Source organism: Pseudophryne corroboree, chromosome 10 (genome assembly GCF_028390025.1).
Source record: "Pseudophryne corroboree isolate aPseCor3 chromosome 10, aPseCor3.hap2, whole genome shotgun sequence".
NCBI lineage: Eukaryota > Metazoa > Chordata > Amphibia > Anura > Myobatrachidae > Pseudophryne > Pseudophryne corroboree.
Window position 1 is genome coordinate 117889380 of NC_086453.1, and position 21743 is coordinate 117911122.

General features: G+C 43.7%; 1 protein-coding gene across 2 annotated transcripts in view; it reads right to left on the reverse strand.

The window, feature by feature from the left end:
• The window catches only part of CACNG8 (calcium voltage-gated channel auxiliary subunit gamma 8), a 225887-nt gene that overhangs the window by 87724 nt on the left and 116420 nt on the right, over positions 1–21743 (reverse strand). For both annotated transcript variants that reach the window (XM_063942763.1, XM_063942764.1), the window contains one exon: positions 19803–20361. In XM_063942763.1, the coding sequence (XP_063798833.1) occupies positions 19803–20025 (223 nt within the window). In that variant the 5' untranslated portion in view covers positions 20026–20361. The remainder of the gene's footprint in view (positions 1–19802; positions 20362–21743) is intronic.

Here is a 21743-nt window from a genome sequence, read left to right on the forward strand (position 1 = left end):
TAAATAAATAAATAATAATAAAATAATAATGACTTAAAAACCATAGAAAGCACTGGAAAGTCAGAAATTTGAAATTAAATGTTGTACACTAGTTACTCTTAGGGACAGAGTCAATTAGCCCCAGGGCTTACTGCGTGACTAAAGCTCTGCCCTGAGCTATTCAATCGTGCCGCTACCCAGCATGGTAAGTGCCTGGGGGTACACTTAATGCTGATTTTAAATTGTAGTTCAGCCTTAAATGCACCCTCTGGGGCTTACCTTGCAGGGTAATGCATACATTTTGGACACTTCACTCAGACTTTATCGGTTAACACTCCTTGGTTATTGAATAGCTCCGAGTGTCAATCCCAGAGCTTTAGCCATGGCTAATTGAATCTGTCCCTTGGTTTATGCTCAAGTAATGCTTATTAATGTTATTTAAAAAAAAACAGCAAAAAACACCTTCAGAAGTAATTTAATCTGGGTAAATTAATACCCTGTAGCTCATTCTTTCATAACATTCCACTGCCAAGTTTGAAATATAACAATGCAAATACTATGCACGCAGTTTTTCGATACATGTTACGCAAAAAACGACACCAAAAAAGTGTAAAAATGTCACGTCAACATTTTCATGTGTCGACTTGTCCCATGTCAACCATTTTAATGTGTCGACTTCTATCATGTGTCGATCATGTCAATGTTGACCAATAGTGGTCGACCTATTGTCTGTCGACCTAATGCAGGTCGACCCATTGATACATAACCATGTCAAGATACCAATTGTACTTGTATGTTTCTGGCAGAAACATTTCCTAAAATAATTTAACCCTAGAGTTTGCATAGTAAAAACATACAATCTAAATGTATCCCAGGAGAAAAAATTAATCATCACCTTGTATGGAACACCTTGAACATTGCGTATGGCGAAATATATTGCAAAGGTGATAATAACCAAGCAGTGTGTACACATACAGTATAATTAAAATTTAGACAACAGACCACAAAGTATCAGAAAATAAATACCGTATATACTCGAGTATAAGTCGACCCGAATATAAGCCGAGATACCTAATTTTACCACAAAAAAATGGGAAAAATGACTGACTCGAGTATAAGCCTAGGGTGGGAAATGTACGGTGCCAGGGGTGTTCATGCTCAGGGTGTCATGCTCGTTGCCAGGGGTTTCATGCGGTAGGTGTTATGCTTGTTGCCAGGGGGTAATGCTTGTTGCTAGGGTTGTGCCCCCAGTGCCACATATACCCCCAGTAACAGATATCCCCCCACAGTGCCAGATAAAAACATGCTGCCGTTGCTTTGCCCCCAGTAGTTATGCCCCTTCTTTGCCCCCAGTAGTTGTGCCCCTCTTTCTTTGCCCCCAGTAGTTGTGCCCCCTTTCATTGCCCCCAGTAGTTGTGCCTCCTTCTTTCTTTGCCCCCTGTTGCAGTGCCCCCTTCTTTCTTTGCCCCCTGTTGCAGTGCCCCCTTCTTTCTTTGCCCCGTGTTGCAGTGCCCCCTTCTTTCTTTGCCCCCTGTTGCAGTGCCCCCGTCGCCGCTTACAAACACACAAACACACACAAAAACAATACTTACCACTGCCCCGCTCCTGCTTCCCGACCGCTTCTTCTGCTGCTGCGCTGCTCCGCTCCGTCCGTCCGCTCGCTCCATCCGGCCGCTCGCTCCATCCGGCCGCACGCTCCGTCCGGCCGCCGCTCTGTGCGGCCGCCCGCTCCCCGGCACCCGATCATCTCTATGGGAGAGACGTCATGACGTCTCTCCCATAGCAACGCGCACAGACACTAGAGGTCAATAATGACCTCTAGTGTCCGTCCTGGAGCCGGCTGCAGCGGACGCCCACACAGCCCACGGCGTCTGCTGCAGCCATTGACTCGAGTATAAGCCGAGGGGGGCTTTTTCAGCACAGAAAAATGTGCTGAAAAAGTCGGCTTATACTCGAGTATATACGGTAATTGTTTAAATGTCAAATCTTTAAATAAAGAATCAGTAGCACTGATATTGTGTCTTTATAACATAGAACTTTTGGTGTCATAATATATTTGCACATAAGTGGCAGTGTGGAAAAGGTTATATGTACTTTTATAGGTACACTGCAGGTACTACACCAGTGATATCCAACCTGTGTAGTTGTATACAGTATGTCAGACAGAATGTGCCTAAATAACTCTGCTAGAATTAAAATGAAAACAATAGTAAAAGTACATGAGGAACTCCATCACAAAAACTTGTGAGTCCAATACAGTACTGTATTTTAACCCACTGTCTGAACTCTTCTGTGGTCACGAATGATCTAACCAAGGGGGTCTTTCCGAGTTGATCGCACATAGCAACTTTTTGCTGCCACATCTCCTGATGTACTGGCCTGTCTCCAGGTAGCGCCTCAATGCTCTGGACACTACGCTGACAGACACAGCAAACCTTGGAGACTCTGTCACGTCTGTCACATGTGCTCAGTGAGAACCTGCTTTCATCTGTGAAGAGCACAGGGCGCCAGTGGCGAATTTGCCAATCTTGGTGTTCTCTGGCAAATGCCAAACGTCCTGCACGGTGTTGGGCTGTAAGCACAACCCCCACCTGTGGACGTCGGGCCAGCATACCACCCTCATGGAGTCTGTTTCTGATCGTTTGAGTAGACACATGCACATTTGTGGCTTGCCGGAGGTCATTTTGCAGGGCGCTGGCAGTGCTCCTCCTGTTCCTCCTTACACAAAGGCGGAGGTAGCGGTCCTGCTGCTGGGTTGTTGCCCTCCTACGGCCTCCTCCACATCTCCTGATGTACTGGCCTGTCTCCAGGTAGCGCCTCCATGCTCTGGACACTACGCTGACAGACACAGCAAACCTTCTTGCCACAGCTCGCATTGATGTGCCATCCTGGATGAGCTGCACTACCTGAGCCACTTGTGTGGGTTGTAGACTCCGTCTCATGCTACCACTAGAGTGAAAGCACCGCCAGCTTTCAAAAGTGACCAAAACATCAGCCAGAAAGCATAGGAGCTGAGAAGTGGTCTGTGGTCACCACCTGCAGAACAACTCCTTTATTGGGGGTGTCTTGCTAATTGCCTATAATTTCCACCTGTTGTCTATTCCATTTGCACAACAGCATGTGAAATTGATTGTCAATCAGTGTTGCTTCCTAAGTGGACAGTTTGATTTCACAGAAGTGTGATTGACTTGGAGTTACATTGTGTTGTTTAAGTGTTCCCTTTATTTTTTTGAGCAGTGTGTATATATATATATATATGTATATATATATATATATATATATATATATAAAAAGAGAGAGAGCGTAAGGGGTCTATTCATGAAGCAGTGAAAAGAGTGGAGAAGTGGGACAGTGGAGAGGTTGCCCATGACAAACAATCAGTATGATTTTATAGTATGTGAATTATAAATATTACTTCAATGCTGTTTGGTTGCCATGGGCAACTTCTCAACACATTTCACTACTTCGTGAATAGACCCCTTAATTAGATTATGTGATGTAAATGTCTTGCCTTTGATGAAACTGGTGAGAGAAGGCTGAGTGGGGAGAGTGACAGAGATTACGTGATTTTTATGGCTTTGATTCCATAGATTGACAATGATCATGTCAGCACTCAGTGTCGACATGAGAATATTGACATGGTGATAATGTCAACAGACAACATGTTCAGCATGCAGCATGTTGACATTCAGTATGTTGATACTGATGAAATGTCAAAATGGTCATAATGTCGACTATTCATTTGTAATGTATCCATGTCCCTAATGCTAATGTTGACATTTTCACTATAATGACATGTCATATGTCAACATTTTCTCCATTTTGCCTTTTTCCAGATGTCGACAAGTATCACTGTAAGCATGTTGACATCATACCTGTCAACATTGCCGTGTCGATATTAGGAATGTTGATATAGTGAACATCATCTATATGACGACCGCATTCCATTTTTATTATAGGACCTAGGACTGCAGTGAGAGGAGACATGGTGGGTCATTACGACCCGTTCGCACGCTGCTGTTTGTCGCATCGGTGCGAACGGGTCGGTCCTGCGCATGACCGTTTTCCGGGAGTGGTTCGGTGAACGCAGGCATGTCCAGGCGTTTGGAGGGCGGATGTCTGATGTTAATTCCGGGACCTTCATCGCTGGAACGATCGCACAGGGTAAGTAACTCTAAGTTCAGGGTAACACGCCAAGGAGAACGTTCTGCTGCCTGCAACATCCTCCAGCATGACCGGTTTGGCAGTGGGTCAGTAATGGTGTGGGGTGGTATTTCTTTGGGGGGCCGCACAGCCCTCCATGTGCTCGCCAGAGGTAGCCTGACTGCCATTAGGTACCGAGATGAGATCCTCAGACCCCTTGTGAGACCATATGCTGGTGCGGTTGGCCCTGGGTTTCTCCTAATGCAAGACAATGCTAGACCTCATGTGGCTGGAGTGTGACAGCAGTTCCTGCAAGACGAAGGCATTGATGCTATGGACTGGCCCGCCCGTTCCCCAGACCTGAATCCAATTGAGCACATCTGGGACATCATGTCTCGCTCCATCCACCAACACCACGTTGCACCATAGACTGTCCAGGAGTTGGCGGATGCTTTAGTCTAGGTCTGGGAGGAGATCCCTCAGGAGACCATCCGCCACCTCATCAGGAGCATGCCCAGGCGTTGTACGGAGGTCATACAGGCATGTGGAGGCCACACACACTACTAAGCCTCATTTTGACTTGTTTTAAGGACATTACATCAAAGTTGGATCAGCCTGTAGTGTGTTTTTCCACTTTAATTTTGAGTGTGACTCCAAATCCAGACCTCCATGGGTTAATAAATTTGCTTTCCATTGATAATTTTTGTTTGATTTTGTTGTCAGCACATTCAACTATGTAAAGAACAAAGTATTTAATAAGAATATTTCATTCATTCAGATTTAGGATGTGTTGTTTAAGTGTTCCCTTTATTTTTTTGAGCGTTGTATATATATATATATATATATATATATATGTGTATATATATATATATACATACATATATATATATATATACACACAGTAAACAACAAGGAACTATTAATCCTTGAAACAGTTTTACTGTATCTCTGTTATCTTATAATATTGACGAGGCTCAGACAGGGTTAGAAGGACTTCTTTAGTCTCTTGAGTACTTTCATAAACCAATCTGAAATAATTAGTGGTATTTTGGTGTCTATTCATAGAGCAGAGAAAAGCCCATATTTTGCTGGGAACAGGGCTTTTCTCTGCTTCGTTCTATTCATAGAACGGGATACCGTGGAGAAGATCATTACTTCTCCAGAGTCACCCCTGTTCCGTGTCTGCATTGCATGACCAAACTTTTGTATAGTAAGTGTGATCCTGATTTCCTTTCCAATGATGTGTACAGATTACGCCATCTCATGATGGCGTTATCTGTACTACAATGCAAAAAGGACAGGGAAGTTGATTACTTCCCTGTCTGCCAGCCTAGCACCTGTTCTAGCCCCACCCTTAAATATCACAGCGGCCCCTGCAGCATCTCCTGAGCTCGGACGCTGGCGCATAAGCAGTAAGCACCTCCTTTCTCAATCCAGGATTTTTAAAGAGGACCGCCACTGAAGACAGGATCGCAGTAGCCCTGGTTATCGAGGCACATCGCAGGAAAGGTAAGTATGCGTGAATTGCTACTAGAAAGAGCTATAGATCACATTAAACTGATGCGATATATAATGAAAGGTGACAATTCATAACCGAACACATTATCTATATGAACAGACTCCTTTGTGCTGTAACATTCATCAGACATATGCGTACAATACAAGATACAAATGATCAGCAGACCTTTGGCATACTGTATGATGATGGTGTTAATTAGAGATGAGCGGGTTCGGTTCTCAGAGAACAGAACCCTACCGGACTTTGCCTTCCGAGTTCGGTTCCGAGCCAGGCTCGGGTTTTCCCACCTGACTAGGAAACTCGAATGCGGCAAAACGTCATCATCCCGCTGTCGGATTCTCGCAGGATTTGGATTCCATATAAGGAGCAGCGCATCACGGCCATTTTCATTCCAGTCTCGGAGAGTGTATTGAGAAGACGTGTCCTCAGTGTTCAGTGTCTGTGTGGGGGCGGGAAAGTGCGGTGGCGAGTCTTGTGCTGTGTTGTGCTGTCCAGTGTAGTCAGTGTATTGGCATTTGTTTCCCCCAGCACCCTGAATGATAACCGTAACCAGATATAAATTCCACATGATAACAGAATTCAGAGATCTTCGTTACACATATTTGCATTGAATTCTGTTATCATGTGTAAAAAACTTTATGAGCCCCGCTCCTGCGCAACAAGCAGCCTGTGTGATACAATTGATGAAGAGTGTCACCAAACACTCCTAAAGCAAACCACAATATACAACAATTTCACCAATCTTGTATCCCTCGGCGCTAAAGAACTCTGATGAATGAGATTTCTTATAGAAGTGTTCACTTTATCCTGTGTGTTTCCTTTAAGGAAGAGAAAAACACTTCATAGGGCAGGACCGTTTGTTCTCAAAGGACCAAATATTCAATATTAAGATGGACTCCTACCATATGTGCTGGTCTACAGTGAAAGTAGACAAATAAGCAGATTTATTGAGAGGGTATTCCCACCATGAATTGGTAGCCGCGTATCCTCAAAAACAATAAAAACACATCATAGGGCAATCAACTTCCAATATATGGGCATCAACAATGTTGGGATGGACTCTTACCCTATATATTGGTCTACCATTCTAGTAGACAAATGTGCAGTTTTGTTTAGATGGTTTTCCCCACCATAAGTGCTCGGCTGGATTTCCTCAAAAATAATAGAAAAAGGCATAATAAAATTTAATCACAATAAAACATACAAAAATGTGCAAGAAAGGCAGTCATTATGCTCTGAAAAAGATACTGGTAAGTATCGAAACGCGTCGCACTGAAGTTGAAGGCAGGATTCTGGACTACCACCTGGGTCGGATAAGAGCTTGCAGGGACGCCTGTTTGTATACCATCTTATATCTGTTTGTCTACTTTTCGGAGTGGACCAATCCACAGGGTGAGAGTCTAGCACGACTGCCTTTCTTCCACATTTTTGTATGTTTTATTGTGATTAAATTTTATTATGCTATGGCGGCCTTTTTCTATTATTTTTGAGGAAATCCAGCCGAGCACTTATGGTGGGGAAAACCATCTAAACAAAACTGCACATTTGTCTACTAGAATGGTAGACCAATATATAGGGTAAGAGTCCATCCCAACATTGTTGATGCCCATATATTGGAAGTTGATTGCCCTATGATGTGTTTTTATTGTTTTTGAGGATACGCGGCTACCAATTCATGGTGGGAATACCCTCTCAATAAATCTGCTTACTTGTCTACTTTCACTGTAGACCAGCACATATGGTAGGAGTCCATCTTAATATTGAATATTTGGTCCTTTGAGAACAAACGGTCCTGCCCTATGAAGTGTTTTTCTCTTCCTTAAAGGAAACACACAGGATAAAGTGAACACTTCTATAAGAAATCTCATTCATCAGAGTTCTTTAGCGCCGAGGGATACAAGATTGGTGAAATTGTTGTATATTCTGTTATCATGTGGAATTTATATCTGGTTACGGTTATCATTCAGGGTGCTGGGGGAAACAAATGCTTTTTTTTTTCTTTATTAGAAATACCCCTCCCTTTCGAGCACCTGAATGATATCACTAAGCTAATTGAGCATCTACTAATATATATGTTTAAAAAACAAACAATTATGATAGGATACCGTGCGCCAATGATGGCTGCCTCTGATTTCAGGAAATGGACAAAGAAGTGTCACCCCACACTCCAGAAATCGATGTGGTCAAAAGAATGCCATTAGAATCCAGAGGTGCTCAAAGAAAACATAAAATAAACATTCATAGTGTATCATACATATACAAGACTAAATCAGGTGAAAATCTTTTGGTAAGCCTTGTACCTATAATTGAGTCTACTTTTTTAAGAGTAGACAATCGCGCTTTTTGGGGGGGAGCTGTTTTTTTTTTTTTTAAGTGCCATCCTGTCTGTAACTGCAGTGCCACTCCTAGATTGGCCAGGTGTTTGTGCCGCACACTTGTGTCGCTTAGCTTAGTCATACAGCTACCTCATTGCACCTATTTTTCTTCTTTGCATCATGTGCTGTTTGGGGCCTATTTTTTAAATCTGCCATCCTGTCTGCCACTGCAGTGTCACTCCTAGATGGGCCAGGTGTTTGTGCCGCACACTTGTGTCGCTTAGCTCGGCCATCCAGCTACCTAATTGCACCTCTTTTTCTTCTTTGCATCATGTGCTGCTTGGGGACTAATTTTTGAATAGTGCCATCTTGTCTGCAACAGCAGTGCCACTCCTAGATGGGCCAGGTGTTTGTGCCGCACACTTATGTCGCTTAGCTTAGTCATACAGCCACCTTGTTGCAACTTATAGGCCTAAAAACAATATTGTGAGGTGTTCAGAATAGACTGGAAATGAGTGGAAATGATTGTTATTGAGGTTAATAATACCGTAGGATCAAAATTACACCCAAATTCTGTGATTTTAGCTGTTTTTATGTTTTTTTCAAAAATCATCCAGAGCCAAAACCAAAACACGAAAGAGTGGTTTCGGCAAAACCAAGCCAAAACCAAAACACGAAAGTGGATTTAGAACCAAAACCAAAACACAATACACGAAAAGTGCCAGCCGCACATCTCTATGAATAACAAGGCCTGAAAAGTGTTGTGGCCCATTATATAAGATATTTATCACTACCATGCCATGAAACTTCTGCTGCTATTCATCTCACAAGTACTGCTCTTCCCCTAGACATTTTGACAGCTTATATATCAGATTTCCCCAAGCCTGGCAAAGATAATTCCATCTGTGATAATTGACGCCCAATCTCTGTGCTCCACAAAAATGTTACTTAAAATGTTAAATTATCATCCAACGTCTGTAATAAGGGCTTCACTAATTACCTTCCAGACAACAAACAGAGAGTCATGGGGTAATAATAATTTTGTATGACATCCATCACTGATACCATCCTCTAACCTCTGTTATTTTATCTTGGCATGGAAAAGGCATATGATTCTTTATAATTGCCTCATTATGGATTGTACAGAGCAGAATTGAATAATAAAATATATTACTCCCTAGTTTATTTCTCGTACTTACACTGGAATTTCTATGTACAAAGGTAACCCTGCAGAAATGCCCACTTCAGTTTTATAGCCGCTAGTTGGGTAGCTCAGACCACAGGGTATAATTACTAAAGGACGGTTTTGTTATTTACTAAAGGTCGGTTTTGTTCGATTTTAAATTGATCTTAATCGATCTTAATTGATGTTGGTCTTCCAGGGTTATAACTAGAGATGAGCGCCGGAAATTTTTCGGGTTTTGTGTTTTGGTTTTGGGTTCGGTTCCGCGGCCGTGTTTTGGGTTCGACCGCGTTTTGGCAAAACCTCACCGAATTTTTTTTGTCGGATTCGGGTGTGTTTTGGATTCGGGTGTTTTTTTAAAAAAACCCTAAAAAACAGCTTAAATCATAGAATTTGGGGGTAATTTTGATCCCAAAGTATTATTAACCTCAAAAAACATAATTTACACTCATTTTCAGCCTATTCTGAACACATCACACCTCACAATATTATTTTTAGTCCTAAAATTTGCACCGAGGTCGCTGTGTGAGTAAGATAAGCGACCCTAGTGGCCGACACAAACACCGGGCCCATCTAGGAGTGGCACTGCAGTGTCACGCAGGATGGCCCTTCCAAAAAACCCTCCCCAAACAGCACATGACGCAAAGAAAAAAAGAGGCGCAATGAGGTAGCTGACTGTGTGAGTAAGATTAGCGACCCTAGTGGCCGACACAAACACCGGGCACATCTAGGAGTGTCACTGCAGTGTCACGCAGGATGTCCCTTCCAAAAAACCCTCCCCAAACAGCACATGACGCAAAGAAAAAAAGAGGCGCAATGAGGTAGCTGTGTGAGTAAGATTAGCGACCCTAGTGGCCGACACAAACACCGGGCCCATCTAGGAGTGGCACTGCAGTGTCACGCAGGATGTCCCTTCCAAAAAACCCTCCCCAATCAGCACATGATGCAAAGAAAAAGAAAAGAAAAAAGAGGTGCAAGATGGAATTATCCTTGGGCCCTCCCACCCACCCTTATGTTGTATAAACAAAACAGGACATGCACACTTTAACCAACCCATCATTTCAGTGACAGGGTCTGCCACACGACTGTGACTGATATGACGGGTTGGTTTGGACCCCCCCCAAAAAAGAAGCAATTAATCTCTCCTTGCACAAACTGGCTCTACAGAGGCAAGATGTCCACCTCATCTTCACCCTCCGATATATCACCGTGTACATCCCCCTCCTCACAGATTATCAATTCGTCCCCACTGGAATCCACCATCTCAGCTCCCTGTGTACTTTGTGGAGGCAATTGCTGCTGGTCAATGTCTCCGCGGAGGAATTGATTATAATTCATTTTAATGAACATCATCTTCTCCACATTTTCTGGATGTAACCTCGTACGCCGATTGCTGACAAGGTGAGCGGCGGCACTAAACACTCTTTCGGAGTACACACTTGTGGGAGGGCAACTTAGGTAGAATAAAGCCAGTTTGTGCAAGGGCCTCCAAATTGCCTCTTTTTCCTGCCAGTATAAGTACGGACTGTGTGACGTGCCTACTTGGATGCGGTCACTCATATAATCCTCCACCATTCTATCAATGTTGAGAGAATCATATGCAGTGACAGTAGACGACATGTCCGTAATCGTTGTCAGGTCCTTCAGTCCGGACCAGATGTCAGCATCAGCAGTCGCTCCAGACTGCCCTGCATCACCGCCAGCGGGTGGGCTCGGAATTCTGAGCCTTTTCCTCGCACCCCCAGTTGCGGGAGAATGTGAAGGAGGAGATGTTGACAGGTCGCGTTCCGCTTGACTTGACAATTTTGTCACCAGCAGGTCTTTCAACCCCAGCAGACCTGTGTCTGCCGGAAAGAGAGATCCAAGGTAGGCTTTAAATCTAGGATCGAGCACGGTGGCCAAAATGTAGTGCTCTGATTTCAACAGATTGACCACCCGTGAATCCTTGTTAAGCGAATTAAGGGCTGCATCCACAAGTCCCACATGCCTAGCGGAATCGCTCCGTGTTAGCTCCTTCTTCAATGCCTCCAGCTTCTTCTGCAAAAGCCTGATGAGGGGAATGACCTGACTCAGGCTGGCAGTGTCTGAACTGACTTCACGTGTGGCAAGTTCAAAGGGCATCAGAACCTTGCACAACGTTGAAATCATTCTCCACTGCACTTGAGACAGGTGCATTCCATCTCCTATATCGTGCTCAATTGTATAGGCTTGAATGGCCTTTTGCTGCTCCTCCAACCTCTGAAGCATATAGAGGGTTGAATTCCACCTCGTTACCACTTCTTGCTTCAGATGATGGCAGGGCAGGTTCAGTAGTTTTTGGTGGTGCTCCAGTCTTCTGTACGTGGTGCCTGTACGCCGAAAGTGTCCCGCAATTTTTCTGGCCACCGACAGCATCTCTTGCACGCCCCTGTCGTTTTTTAAAAAATTCTGCACCACCAAATTCAAGGTATGTGCAAAACATGGGACGTGCTGGAATTTGCCCATATTTAATGCACACACAATATTGCTGGCGTTGTCCGATGCCACAAATCCACAGGAGAGTCCAATTGGGGTAAGCCATTCCGCGATGATCTTCCTCAGTTGCCGTAAGAGGTTTTCAGCTGTGTGCGTATTCTGGAAAGCGGTGATACAAAGCGTAGCCTGCCTAGGAAAGAGTTGGCGTTTGCGAGATGCTGCTACTGGTGCCGCCGCTGCTGTTCTTGCGGCGGGAGTCCATACATCTACCCAGTGGGCTGTCACAGTCATATAGTCCTGACCCTGCCCTGCTCCACTTGTCCACATGTCCGTGGTTAAGTGGACATTGGGTACAACTGCATTTTTTAGGACACTGGTGAGTCTTTTTCTGACGTCCGTGTACATTCTCGGTATCGCCTGCCTAGAGAAGTGGAACCTAGATGGTATTTGGTAACGGGGGCACACTGCCTCAATAAATTGTCTAGTTCCCTGTGAACTAACGGCGGATACCGGACGCACGTCTAACACCAACATAGTTGTCAAGGACTCAGTTATCCGCTTTGCAGTAGGATGACTGCTGTGATATTTCATCTTCCTCGCAAAGGACTGTTGAACAGTCAATTGCTTACTGGAAGTAGTACAAGTGGGCTTACGACTTCCCCTCTGGGATGACCATCGACTCCCAGCGGCAACAACAGCAGCGCCAGCAGCAGTAGGCGTTACACGCAAGGATGCATCGGAGGAATCCCAGGCAGGAAAGGACTCGTCAGACTTGCCAGTGACATGGCCTGCAGGACTATTGGCATTCCTGGGGAAGGAGGAAATTGACACTGAGGGAGTTGGTGGGGTGGTTTGCGTGAGCTTGGTTACAAGAGGAAGGGATTTACTGGTCAGTGGACTGCTTCCGCTGTCACCCAAAGTTTTTGAACTTGTCACTGACTTATTATGAATGCGCTGCAGGTGACGTATAAGGGAGGATGTTCCGAGGTGGTTAACGTCCTTACCCCTACTTATTACAGCTTGACAAAGGGAACACACGGCTTGACACCTGTTGTCCGCATTTCTGGTGAAATACCTCCACACCGAAGAGCTGATTTTTTTGGTATTTTCACCTGGCATGTCAACGGCCATATTCCTCCCACGGACAACAGGTGTCTCCCCGGGTGCCTGACTTAAACAAACCACCTCACCATCAGAATCCTCCTGGTCAATTTCCTCCCCAGCGCCAGCAACACCCATATCCTCCTCATCCTGGTGTACTTCAACACTGACATCTTCAATCTGACTATCAGGAACTGGACTGCGGGTGCTCCTTCCAGCACTTGCAGGGGGCATGCAAATAGTGGAAGGCGCATGCTCTTCACGTCCAGTGTTGGGAAGGTCAGGCATCGCAAACGACACAATTGGACTCTCCTTGTGGATTTGGGATTTCAAAGAACGCACAGTTCTTTGCGGTGCTTTTGCCAGCTTGAGTCTTTTCAGTTTTCTAGCGAGAGGCTGAGTGCTTCCATCCTCATGTGAAGCTGAACCACTAGCCATGAACATAGGCCAGGGCCTCAGCCGTTCCTTGCCACTCCGTGTGGTAAATGGCATATTGGCAAGTTTACGCTTCTCCTCCGACAATTTTATTTTAGGTTTTGGAGTCCTTTTTTTTCTGATATTTGGTGTTTTGGATTTGACATGCTCTGTACTATGACATTGGGCATCGGCCTTGGCAGACGACGTTGCTGGCATTTCATCGTCTCGGCCATGACTAGTGGCAGCAGCTTCAGCACGAGGTGGAAGTGGATCTTGATCTTTCCCTAATTTTGGAACCTCAACTTTTTTGTTCTCCATATTTTATAGGCAGAACTAAAAGGCACCTCAGGTAAACAATGGAGATGGATGGATTGGATACTAGTATACAATTATGGACGGACTGCCACGGTTAGGTGGTATAAAAAAACCACGGTTAGGTGGTATATATTATAATAATAATACAATTATGGATGGACGGACTGCCTGCCGACTGCCGACACAGAGGTAGCCACAGCCGTGAACTACCGCACTGTACACTGGTTGATAAAGAGATAGTAGTATACTCGTAACAACTAGTATGACACTATGACGACGGTATAAAGAATGAAAAAAAAACCACGGTTAGGTGGTATATATTATAATAATAATACAATTATGGATGGACGGACTGCCTGCCGACTGCCGACACAGAGGTAGCCACAGCCGTGAACTACCGCACTGTACACTGGTTGATAAAGAGATAGTAGTATACTCGTAACAACTAGTATGACACTATGACGACGGTATAAAGAATGAAAAAAAAACCACGGTTAGGTGGTATATATTATAATAATAATACAATTATGGATGGACGGACTGCCTGCCGACTGCCGACACAGAGGTAGCCACAGCCGTGAACTACCGCACTGTACACTGGTTGATAAAGAGATAGTAGTATACTCGTAACAACTAGTATGACACTATGACGACGGTATAAAGAATGAAAAAAAAACCACGGTTAGGTGGTATATATTATAATAATAATACAATTATGGATGGACGGACTGCCTGCCGACTGCCGACACAGAGGTAGCCACAGCCGTGAACTACCGCACTGTACACTGGTTGATAAAGAGATAGTAGTATACTCGTAACAACTAGTATGACACTATGACGACGGTATAAAGAATGAAAAAAAAACCACGGTTAGGTGGTATATATTATAATAATAATACAATTATGGATGGACGGACTGCCTGCCGACTGCCGACACAGAGGTAGCCACAGCCGTGAACTACCGCACTGTACACTGGTTGATAAAGAGATAGTAGTATACTCGTAACAACTAGTATGACACTATGACGACGGTATAAAGAATGCAAAAAAAACCACAGTTAGGTGGTATATATTATAATAATAATACAATTATGGATGGACGGACTGCCTGCCGACTGCCGACACAGAGGTAGCCACAGCCGTGAACTACCGCACTGTACACTGGTTGATAAAGAGATAGTAGTATACTCGTAACAACTAGTATGACACTATGACGGTATAAAGAATGAAAAAAAAACCACGGTTAGGTGGTATATATTATAATAATAATACAATTATGGATGGACGGACTGCCTGCCGACTGCCGACACAGAGGTAGCCACAGCCGTGAACTACCGCACTGTACACTGGTTGATAAAGAGATAGTAGTATACTCGTAACAATTAGGATGACACTATGACGGTATAAAGAATGAAAAAAAAACCACGGTTAGGTGGTAGGTATATAATAATAAATAATACAATTCTGGTCGGACGGACTGCCTGCCGTGTGCCGACACAGAGGTAGCCACAGCCGTGAACTACCGCACTGTACACTGGTTGATAAAGAGATAGTAGTATACTCGTAACAATTAGGATGACACTATGACGGTATAAAGAATGAAAAAAAAACCACGGTTAGGTGGTAGGTATATAATAATAAATAATACAATTCTGGTCGGACGGACTGCCTGCCGTGTGCCGACACAGAGGTAGCCACAGCCGTGAACTACCGCACTGTACACTGGTTGATAAAGAGATAGTAGTATACTCGTAACAATTAGGATGACACTATGACGGTATAAAGAATGAAAAAAAAACCACGGTTAGGTGGTAGGTATATAATAATAAATAATACAATTCTGGTCGGACGGACTGCCTGCCGTGTGCCGACACAGAGGTAGCCACAGCCGTGAACTACCGCACTGTACACTGGTTGATAAAGAGATAGTAGTATACTCGTAACAATTAGGATGACACTATGACGGTATAAAGAATGAAAAAAAAACCACGGTTAGGTGGTAGGTATATAATAATAAATAATACAATTCTGGTCGGACGGACTGCCTGCCGTGTGCCGACACAGAGGTAGCCACAGCCGTGAACTACCGCACTGTACACTGGTTGATAAAGAGATAGTAGTATACTCGTAACAATTAGGATGACACTATGACGGTATAAAGAATGAAAAAAAAACCACGGTTAGGTGGTAGGTATATAATAATAAATAATACAATTCTGGTCGGACGGACTGCCTGCCGTGTGCCGACACAGAGGTAGCCACAGCCGTGAACTACCGCACTGTACACTGGTTGATAAAGAGATAGTAGTATACTCGTAACAATTAGGATGACACTATGACGGTATAAAGAATGAAAAAAAAACCACGGTTAGGTGGTAGGTATATAATAATAAATAATACAATTCTGGTCGGACGGACTGCCTGCCGTGTGCCGACACAGAGGTAGCCACAGCCGTGAACTACCGCACTGTACTGTGTCTGCTGCTAATATAGACTGGTTGATATTTAAAGAGATATTAGTAGTATACAACAATACTATACTGGTGGTCAGGCACTGGTCACCACTCCTGCAGCAAAAGTGTGCACTGTTAATTAATATAATTGTACTCCTGGCTCCTGCTAACAACCTGCAGTGCTCCCCAGTCTCCCCCACAATTAATTATAAGCTTTTAATTTATACATTGATGACTGTGCAGCACACTGGGCTGAGCTGAGTGCACACAGACTGAGTCACACTGTGTGACTGACTGTGCTGTGTATCGTTTTTTTTTTCAGGCAGAGAACGGATATAGCAGAGAGAAGTGAACGGATATATTATATTAAATAAAAGTTAGCTAGCAACTGCACTGGTCACTGACTGTGGTAAACTAACTCTGTCTGCGACTCTGCACAATCTCTCTCTATCTAATCTATCTATCTCTATTCTAATGGAGAGGACGCCAGACACGTCCTCTCCCTATCAATCTCAATGCACGAGTGAAAATGGCGGCGACGCGCGGCTCCTTATATAGAATCCGAGTCTCGCGATAGAATCCGAGCCTCGCGAGAATCCGACAGCGTCATGATGACGTTCGGGCGCGCTCGGGTTAACCGAGCAAGGCGGGAAGATCCGAGTCGCTCGGACCCGTGGAAAAAAAAGTGAAGTTCGTGCGGGTTCGGATTCAAAGAAACCGAACCCGCTCATCTCTAGTTATAACACACATTTACTAGCAGATGATTTTTTATAATAATTTTTAAATGTTAGAAAATGTGTGTTTTAACCCTGAAAGCAAAACATTGATTAAGATCTGCACAACATCGATTAAGATCTATCTGAAATTGTCCAATATTGAACAAAATTTACCTTTAAAAAATATTCCTCCACATCTCGGAAAGAATAGGAAGTGCAAGAAGTAACTCTATGTAGAGAACGTTGTGTTACATCTAAGCATGCTATGTACTTGCGTCACTAGTGTTTATATTCTACTCTATAGGTTTTCTCAACGGTCACTGTAGCTTGAAAATAAAATAAGAAGACTTGTACTTTAGTTTACGTTTAAAAACCCTGAGACCAAAGGATATGCAGACATTTTTAACATTTGACTTGTTTAAACATTACGCCACCTTGAAATAATGGGTAGCAGTTGCTTTACCGACGGACACAATACCAACAGTCATAATCCCGACAGCCATTCATCGACAGTCAAAATACCGACACCGTCAAAATACCGACATTTGTTATGCTGACATGTTCAAAATGCCGACATAGTCAGAATACCGATATTTGAAATGCCGACATGACAAAATGGCGATATGCGTTTTAAAATTATTTTTGCCCCAAAACAGACTTGTTCATACTTTATCATCCCAATGGACCTCGAGGGGGAATATAATAGTGTGCCTGAAGCGAGGGGATGCGGTACACTTAGACTGTGTCCATGTTGTTGACATTGACACAAAAAACACAAAAAAACTCATGTTGGTATTTTGACATGTCGGCATTTCAATTGTCGGTATTCTGACTACTTGGGTCATTCCGACCTGTTCGCAAGCTGCCGTTTTTCACAGCGCAGCGATCAGGTCACTACTGCACATGCGTATGCACCGCAATGCGCAGGCGCGTTGTACGGGTACAAAGTGGATCGTTGCTGAGCGGTGGATTTAACGCAGAATCCATTCGCACAACTGGTCGCAAGGAGATTCACAGGAAGAAGGCGTTTATGGGTGTAAACGGACTGTTTTCTGGGAGTGTTTTGGAATACGCAGACGTGTCCAAATGTTTGCAGCGCGGGTGTCTGACGTCAATTCCGGGACCAGACAGGCTGAAGTGATGGCGAGGGCTTAGTAAGTTCAGACCTACACAGGAACTGCACAAAATGTTTTTACAGGGCTGGGCTGCACAGGCGTCCGCACACTTGCAAAGCTAAAATACGCTCCCCTGTGGGCAGCGACTATCTGATCGCAGCGCTGCAAAAGTAGCTAGCGAGCGATCAACTTGGAATGACCCCCTATGTCGGCATTTTTAACATGTTGGCATAAGGAATGTCAGTATTGTGACTGTGTCGGTATTTTGACTGTAGGCCAATGGCTGTCAGGATTATGACTGTCGAGATTGTGTCAATCGGTAAATCATACTGAACCCGAAATAACAACCCTCCACTTTTCAAGGTTGTGGATGAATAAAGGAAGTATAATCTCTGTACTATGCAGTATTTCATGGCAGTAAATTGCTATTTTACTTTAAGTTACTGCCTGCACCATATTTAAATGGACCACCCTATTCTTTTACTCTGGAGACTGAACACCAGTATAATGATTGGAGGAGCAGTCGGAAAACATCAATATGTGTCCTTAACTATAGGCAGTGACCCATCCCTATGACAAACTCAGCATGTCAGGATGCATTCTTTCTGATGTTTGCCCATATTTTAATTAATTTTCCAAGCTTAGTGCCGTTATGGTGATGCCCACTTTTTAAGTACCCTTTCACTTACCTCTCGTTAGTCTACTAGCGTTAATTGAAGAAAAAATATTTTAAAACAAACTAGACATAATTATTGTATGATTTTACATTTTAGTCATATTTCTTTTCATAGAACAATTGAATTTGTGAAAATATTGTAACTGGAACATGAAATAATTGGGACAACTGTAATTAAACTCTTACTAACTGTACCTTGATGACCACATAAATACATACAACTGGAAATATTGAGGCCTGTTAAAAGTGTTTAGAACTCTTCATCCTGGTGAATTTAAGGTACTACTGTTATAAGGAAGTTTTGGTTTGACAATGCAAATAATTGCAAAGAACAAACTTAGGCTATTAGAATGTTTAATTCTTAAAATCCTCCTCCCTTTCTACTCAGTATAATACTTATCATTTTGATAGACAGTTACCTGTTGTCAGAGCTGCTGAGACATCAGGTGAACCTTGGTACTGGGGCCACGAGTCACTGGGGTAGCCTATGCCCTGTCCCCATTTATGAGGATAGTTCAATACGTAAGGTAACAAGACCTCTCACATGTGTAATGTTCTCTATTTCATTCTAATTTCCCTGCCAGGCAAGAGCAGGTACACCACTGCTTCCCCTCATAGCTATTAGACTGTGCCACATATCAGTCAAACTGTCCTCTACATCAGTTGTAAGATGGTTGAGCTGGGGAAACATGGTCAAACATTGAGGTGTGTAGTGTATACAGATTTCTGTGTCTAAAGGGCTCATCAGCAGCTGAAATTCATCACCAACTTGTTAAGGTGTAAGGTGATTACATCATGTCATGGAAACAGGTTTGGTTTTGGTGTACTGCCTTTGATAATGGCTGGACAGATGTTCAAGATGAGCGCCAATCTGGATGGTCCACCACATATGTCAAGCATCCCTACAGTCCTGGCCTGCACCAAGTAATTTACATCTCTTTAGACCATTGAATAAGCACTTGTGTGGAAGGTGATTAACAGCCAACGGTGAAGTTGAGCAAGCCGTCATGTCCTGGCTTCAGATGCTTGACACTGATTTCTTCTATGCTGGGATAAATGCCTTGGTGTACCGTTGGAACAAATGCTTAGACAAATATGGGGACTATGTTGAAATATAATCTATACCAAGGCCATACTATTAGTTGAATAAATTATGCAATGAGTGGTCTTGTTACCTTATTTATTGAACAACCCTCGTACATTCCTGTGGTGTGAGGCCCCATGAAGAAGCTCACAGTGATATGTGCTTTTGGCATTGCATTAAATGGTTACACCAACCCTGCACTTGAGGTCTCCTTAAAGGGGCCTGGACGTGGAAATGTATTCCCACCCAGCTCTCCTCTTGGCACCCACCCCTCTCAGACACATTCTATAAATGTTTTCCATTGTGCCAGTGGATCTTAAACCCATTCTTACCTTCCAAGCAACAAATTCTCCAGAGGCCAGAATGAGTCAGCCCTCCAGGATCTTTCTTATCTTTCAGAGGGGTTTCCTCACTTGATATATTAGTCGTGTTGCAAATGAAGGCCCTAGCATAGAGCCAGTAATCTGTTCCTATTGCGATTGTCATGAGCCCGAATGCAGCAAAAGCTCCCACCGTGGTCATAAGAACCTGAACCCCTTTCTCACACCACACCATTCTGCCTTCATTCCACCTCTTCCACGACTCCAGGGTGACAGGTTGGGGGGATATCTAATTCACAATAAAAAAATGTTGGGAAGAAGAAGCCCGGGTCTTCTCCTATGGTTGGCGTTGTGCTCTTTGGTTGCTAAGACCTGCTCCCGGCCTTCTTTCTCCCTTTGGCCTTTGATGTCAGCAGTAGCTCAAGTGCTTTTGCCAGAGGACAATGGAAGCCACTGAATCGATCAGGACTATCTTTTCAACAAGCCTCAAGTTGTGTTCCATTGACTGTCTAGGCTCAGCTCCGTACGTCCAGTGTCAATTGTTAAGGGTTTCCTTTAGCATCACAAGGACCTGTGTAAGACATGGAGAGGAGTATGATATTTCTTATATGGCAGGGTCAGTAAGAAGTGTACAATAGATACGTAATTTACTATTTACTGTATGGAGAGATGTCCACTTTATGCTACAGCACACACAGGAACCGAATTTGTAGTACAGTCTTCATAGGACAGGTGCAAATATATTATTTAATAAAATATCTATGATGCTAAAACATGAGATATATGTAGCTATAAAAAGGCAGAATGTCGTAATCTGGCTTCAATTGCTGTCTGTACATTTTTAGAGTTTCCAGTATATAACATATAACAACTTCATAAATATTGTTAAGAATAAAATAAAGAGTCAAGATTAAGCCCGGTAAAGAGTGTACAAGAAGAAAGATTGCATTCTTGGGAGGATATATGCTGTGCCATTTATGGAGAATATATACAGCTACTGTAAAACAAGGGAGAATCATGGCTGCTCAGACAAGAGGAACAAACAGATAAGGAGACTGGCGTTGGTGCATGTCACAGTTTGCATCCAAATTGCTGCTTTACAGTTTAGTACTAATTAGTAAGGCACAGTACATTAGATTTTCAGCACAGTGAAAGCAGCATCCCCTATCTTTCCTCATTATTTTAAATTTATTTTTTTCAGACTCACTTAGGGGCCGATTTATCACCACCCACATCTGAGGATGCAGATGTGCTGTGATAAAATCGACCCAATCTGCAATGCGATAATTGATTACATCGTACGAATGTTTCAATTATCGCATTGCAGGGACAGAGCATGCGAGCAAGCTCTGTCCCTGCAATGCCACTCCACAGACAAATCGGGGTATTATTTATGAAAAATATGATTATGTACTGCACAGGCTTGGACTGGCCCACAGCGGTACAGGGGAAACCACCGGTAGGCCCTACTGTCTGGGGGCCCACCTCCTGCTCTAAGGATCAGGTTCCAGACTGTGCACTTGAATTATACATTATACATATGTTACCTTATACTATACTATGGTGTATTTTCTACAATGCATTGCTGTTATTAGTCTGTTATTAATCTGGTACATTATCATGCATGCAGCAGATGAATTTACTTTATATATTTATGAAGGGGCCCAGACATTGCACTCTCTAATGGTTAGTCAACCCAATAAGGTGGCAGGCCACACCCCCTCTGTGGTCTGGCCACACCCCTAAACATGGGCCCATACCACTGCATTCCCCCCGTGGGCCCTACATGCCCCAGTCCTACACTGGTGCTGCACATGCGTCGCCGCCCGACATTGCCAATGCTACCACTGACGCTAGCACCCACCTCCCCTTTGCAACAAGCCCCACTACCCCAACGTGGTGACCCCCCCAACCCTGATCATTTTCACCAATACCCGGGGATCCGTGATCAGA